General features: G+C 40.4%; 1 protein-coding gene and 1 non-coding gene across 2 annotated transcripts in view; one reads left to right on the plus strand and one right to left on the minus strand.

The window, feature by feature from the left end:
* Positions 1-4,657: 4,657 nt before the first annotated feature.
* On the minus strand, positions 4,658-4,730 carry TRNAA-UGC. Its single transcript has one exon. It is a non-coding gene; the product is annotated as a tRNA-Ala (tRNA).
* A 232-nt stretch (positions 4,731-4,962) lies between these two features.
* The window catches only part of LOC119298780 (putative ankyrin repeat protein RF_0381), a 6,372-nt gene continuing 5,847 nt past the window's right edge, over positions 4,963-5,487 (plus strand). The window contains exons 1-2 of the mRNA XM_037576075.1: positions 4,963-5,257; positions 5,390-5,461. Coding sequence (XP_037431972.1) covers positions 5,203-5,257; positions 5,390-5,461 — 127 coding nt within the window. The 5' untranslated portion in view covers positions 4,963-5,202. The remainder of the gene's footprint in view (positions 5,258-5,389; positions 5,462-5,487) is intronic.

The raw sequence follows: 5,487 nt of genomic DNA on the forward strand, positions 1-5,487 counted from the left end.
GGACAGTGGACCCGAGAGTTCACACACACTTTTGTTGTCAACGTTTACTCAATTGTCGCCTCATATAGGCTAACATACATATGGACCCCCACCGAGAGCACAAAATGAACAAACACCGAGATCGCTCAATCATATAACGATGGAAAACCAAAGAAAAGTCAATGCATTTCAATTACATTTTAGAAGCTGGATAATTAGCAGGACATACACCGTGACACAATGTACGCACTATCGGATCCTCAATTTTCACTGTGGCTAGAAAACATATGGCGTGCATGAATAGAAATTTAATGCTGCATCACTTGAGGATCAAAGGATCCATATGTATGGTACGATAATGGCTGGGCCAGGAGCATCATTTTTCTTTCAAATCACATGTGTCTTAATTTGTCTAGTTATTGCCACACATCTTAGTGATTAGCATGAGGAATACAACCATAGTAATTAGCATGGATAGAAATTTGATATGGGTCCGAGGGATTTCGAATGGCACATTTGTGAGGACGACAATCCTGCACTAATAACCAGTCCTGACAGTGTACTGTTTCCAAGTGCTTGGAGCAAGTGCAAGTCAGCTGCATAAATCAAAACTCATAGAGTCAACTTCTTGTATGCAGCACCGACACATGATCATTAAGATAATTCTTCTAGACGTTTGCTAGCAAGTTCCTTTCACATACTTCCTCTGTTCACTTTTATAAGACGTTTTAGACAATTCAGACAGTGCCCAAAACAGTTCAAAGCTAGCTGTCCAAAACGTCTTATAATAATGAACGGAGGGAGTAGTAAAAATGAAAATAGCACTACCAAACAGAAGCGTAGAACACAACTACAGTATATATGAGGAATTGAGGATGATGACATGATGGTATTAAAACTGAAGAGAGCATACAGTCATAGTCTTCACTGAACATCCAATTATTTCGCCACTGCAGAATTCTTAGAAAGATCCTTCAAACCTGCACATCTGTTTTCTCCACGAATATCTCCTCTGCCTAATCATACAAAATTTTAATTGGCATCTGGATCACTCCAAGTAACGGATTCCATGAACTATTATAAGAGGTAAGTTACAGTCTTACAGTTACAGATGGGAAGAAACAAAGTTTTATGAACGTGAAACCTGGTTGTCTGATTAGCGTGGAGGATGGGATTTGACATCAATTTGCAGTGGATGAGTGGACAACACCAATGGCCATGACCCGAGCGCCCAAACCAATTCCGATGCTTCCCGTGATGGCACCTGCCTGCCAATTGTGCAGGTACGAGGAGCTTCAACCATAAGGCCAGTAGCGGCAACGTATGGTCTTCCTGCCAATTGTGAAGGACTGGCTACAAGCTTTTAATGTATCTAAATGTTGTGGAGTTCATATATATCTCCGGATTTCTGCATGATCTCCCCATAAAAATGTTTTTAATTACAGGCCCATAATGAACCAACCGGCCGACTGCAGCGGTAAAGAGAAGAGTCTGATTGCAGAAATTAATCATGGCATAAATCATGAAAATCGCCAACATGCAAAAAGATTAACCTTGATTGGCCCAGGGGCTCAGTTTACTGTTTTCTAAGATGCCATGAACAAAACAAATATACACTTTCTTGTAAGCATACATTTATAATTGCCATGATCTGAAATATGAAAATTGTCATGCTACTTATAAAACAACCATTTCTCTAATTTAAATCCTCTTAATAATAATAAAAGCCAGACAGCAATAATAATAAAATGACATGCTCCCAATAATAAAAATTGTCACTCTGTTAATAATAAAACTGACATCTGCTTAATAATAAAAATGGTATTCTATTAGTAATAAAATAGCCATCCACTTAATAATAAAGATATCATGTTACAATTATTAAAAAGACATAATTTTAATAATAAAAATGCCATGTGAGAAAGTAAAATTAACCAAAATTGCCATGAATGAGTGATAAAAATTTCCAAAGGTTGTCATGGGGGCATTACAAAAGACCTAAGAATTACCATGTGTTGGAAGACAAAAAATGTCATGGTTTTAAACAAAAAGAAACTGCAATGCTTTCTGTAATGAAAATGCGCACACCAAGTTCTAAAAAATACTTTAATAATAGGGATATATGTTCTTTTAAAAATGAAAAAAATAGTATTTTTGGATTTTTTTAATGAAAAATGAATTTAACTTCAAATACATAAAGCTATTTAAGCATATGTGTTCCCAAAACTTCTTCAGTCCAAGTAACAAGCAAGCTGCTGCTCGCGCAGGACGTCGTGAGTTCGTGACCCCCACAACACACATATTTTTTGAAGAGAAAAAAGTATGCGACTTCTTCCGGGACGTTGTCTATAGCGAACGTGTCAGAAAAGCTGAAGTTGTACAAGCCTTGCACCGTGATTCGCACAGGAAGATCTAACGGCAACCAACACGTTTGCTAGGAAAACGTCCCTAGTGATGCAAATAGAGCAGCTTCAATGATTTATTCGATAGTATGGCTGCCGGTGGATTTATTTTCATTTTTCAGTATCTCGTGTGTATCCATGCGTGCCCATGGGAACCAAATTGTTTTCTGTAACACATTAAAAGGATCATGGATGGACAAATATAGATACAAATAGAAAAAGCAAAAGAGATTATGTTTTGTTTATGAAGCATAAGACTTTTAATAACTTTGTCGTAAGAGGTATTGAAGGGCAAAGAACATAATAGTGAAATATAATTATCTAAAAAAAGACATGATGTCAACATAAAGTATCTTGCTGAAGCGCAACCGTCTGACAAAAGCACATATGTGCCTTTTTGCCTTTCATGAATTACAAGTTGTGATTCTTATGAAAAAGCACTGCTCCCCCTTCCCCCCACAAAAAAAAAAACCCTAGCAAAAACTAGGAAAAAAGCAAATAAACACCGAAAACGCATGCAGGAAAAATATCCAACGATCTGTCCAACCTGCGACACGTTACGGTGGCTAGACGCATCACTTGACGCGCTCCCTTACGCTGAGCCGATGGAGGATGATTCAGGCGGGCAATTCTTCTGTTTTCGCAAATCGGCGCCCGCAGCAGCTTTCTCGTGCGTCTAGATGGGCCGGCCCATAGTTCTTTTTTTCCTGCCAACTTCGAAAAAAAAAGGTGCAGCAATAGGCGGTTCGAACTCCCGACCTCTAGACACCAACCACTGAGCCACCTTCAGACTCGTGGCTAACATCCTCTTTTCTGCTTTCTATTCTTGCTCGAGTTCGCTGTAAATCGAGATTTCATTTTTCTTTTCTTTTTCCTGTATATCTCTTCTTATTTGTATTTCAATTTTCCCTTATTTCTTGGTTTCTTTTCGTTTTCTTTATCTTTTTCCAAAATGCACAAAGTTTTTCAATGAACTTTTTCTTCAAACCGATGAAGAATTTTTTAGAATTTGATGATTTTTCAAATTTAATGAACTGTTATCATATTCTATGGACTATTTTGAAATTCTATGAACTTTTTCAAATTTGGTGAACTTTTTTACAATTTCGATGAACTTCTTTCAAATCAATGAACTTTTTTCAAATTTGATGAACGCATTTTCAATTTCGATAAACTTTTTCCAGATTTGATGAACCTTTTTTAGAACCGGCAAACTTTTTATCAAATTTGATGATTTTTTTTTTCAAATCCAATGAACTTTTTTCAGATTTGATGAACTTTTTTTAGAGTCGATGAACTTTGTTTCAAAGTCGATGTTATTGTAAATGTGATTAAAATTTTCTAGATTCAATGAACTTTTTGAGAATCGATGAACTTTTTCAAATCCGATGAACTTAAAAATGATGGATGAACTTTTTCCAGATTTGATGAACTATTTTGAAATTGATGATTTTTTCTTTCAAATTCGATGAACCTTTTTTAATTTGCTGAAATTTTTTAAACATCAACTAACTGTTTTTTAAAATTCATCAACATGCTTCAAAATTTGATAAACTTTTTTTCATAAAAAAAATCAACTTTTCTAAATTGTTTTTGAATAATTCACAAATCCAAAAAATAGCACAGATACATTGGTTCGTAAAGATTTCACGTTCATTGTAGTCACTGGCACTTACCGGCTGTAGTGGTTAGCAAAACAGTTCTTTTCTTGTATCGGCAAGGCCTGAGTTCAAGTCACCACACTTTTTCACAAGACCTTTTTTCCTTTTACTGCGCATGGTAGGCCGGCCCAGGTCAAAAATGTTGCCCATCCATCCATGTTATATAATTTGTGGCAGAATAGGTCAGCACCAGAATAAACATACCCGAACATCTTCCAAGCCTAAATAAAAATAGAAAATAATGTAATTTGTGGAACGAAATGTCAACTATGTTATGGGGCTGAATAGGGGGGCCACTGCCCCCCCCCCCCCTACTTCACCATGTTATGTTTATTTAATTTTTATTTATAGTTGAATACATATATTTGGGGACAGTGCACCCTAGATTGTACTTGCACCAAGTGGAGAGGGACATGCGCTGATTTTTTTGCATAGGATTATCCTATCTTTTTAGGCATGTAACGTCGATGTTCATTTTATTAATGAGACACGTATTATCATGAAAAATAAAGCGTTCCCTCAAAAAAAAAGTCATCCACCAAACGCGACACTAGCACGGATTCAGTGAGAAATAATAGGCTGACAGGTCTCAAGAAAAGTAAAAAAAAATTAAAATGGAGATGCGGGGGATCGAACCCCGTGCCTCCCGCATGCAAAGCGGGCGCTCTACCATTTGAGCTACATCCCCATTGCTGACATAAACAGCTGGTGAACCTAAATGACCATCAAGCGCTCCCTTAATCTCGAACAGCAGCAGCTGTGTGGTGGCGCTACATGCCAACGCCAACGATTGGACGGATTCAAAAAAATTCAATCGGAGCGCACGGCGACGAGAGGTGTGGCCTTTCGGTCAAGAGCAGGAGCCCAGCCGCCGAGAAGGGAAAGAAAGCAGAGCAGCGCTGCCGTGTCAGACCGAGACCGGGGGTGAGGGGGGGCGCGTGTCGGCCTCCCATTGCGCCTCCCACCTGCAGGCGCAGTGGCGCACTACCCACTCCCCCTCCCCCTTCCCGCCCCGATTTCTCTCCCTCTCACCGTTCCATTTCGAGCTCCCCCTCCCTCCCACCAGAGCAGAGCAGAGCAGAGCGCACCGCGCGAGAGGGAGAGACAGAGGAGAGAAACCCTAGCCCGCCGCCGCCGCCGGAGGAAAAGGGAGAGCGGCCATGGACCTCCTCGAGACCCCGCTGCCCAACATGTTCGAGAAGCTCCTCGGCAAAGGTACGCCGCCGCCCCAACCCTTGTCTCCCGTCTCCATCTCCCGCCGCCCGCCGACCCCGTCCGTCGTCGCATCGCATCATCGCTCATGGTTTTTTTTCCCTTCCTTCCTTCCTTCCTTCTCTGTTTATGCAGATGAGGACACGTGGCCCCCGGAGGCGCGCTTCCTCGTCGCCGCGCACTACGGCAACGTCCGCCGCCTCAAGGGTACGTCCGTCCGTCCTTGCCTCCCC

Source organism: Triticum dicoccoides, chromosome 5A (genome assembly GCF_002162155.2).
Source record: "Triticum dicoccoides isolate Atlit2015 ecotype Zavitan chromosome 5A, WEW_v2.0, whole genome shotgun sequence".
NCBI classification, from domain to species: Eukaryota; Viridiplantae; Streptophyta; class Magnoliopsida; order Poales; family Poaceae; genus Triticum; species Triticum dicoccoides.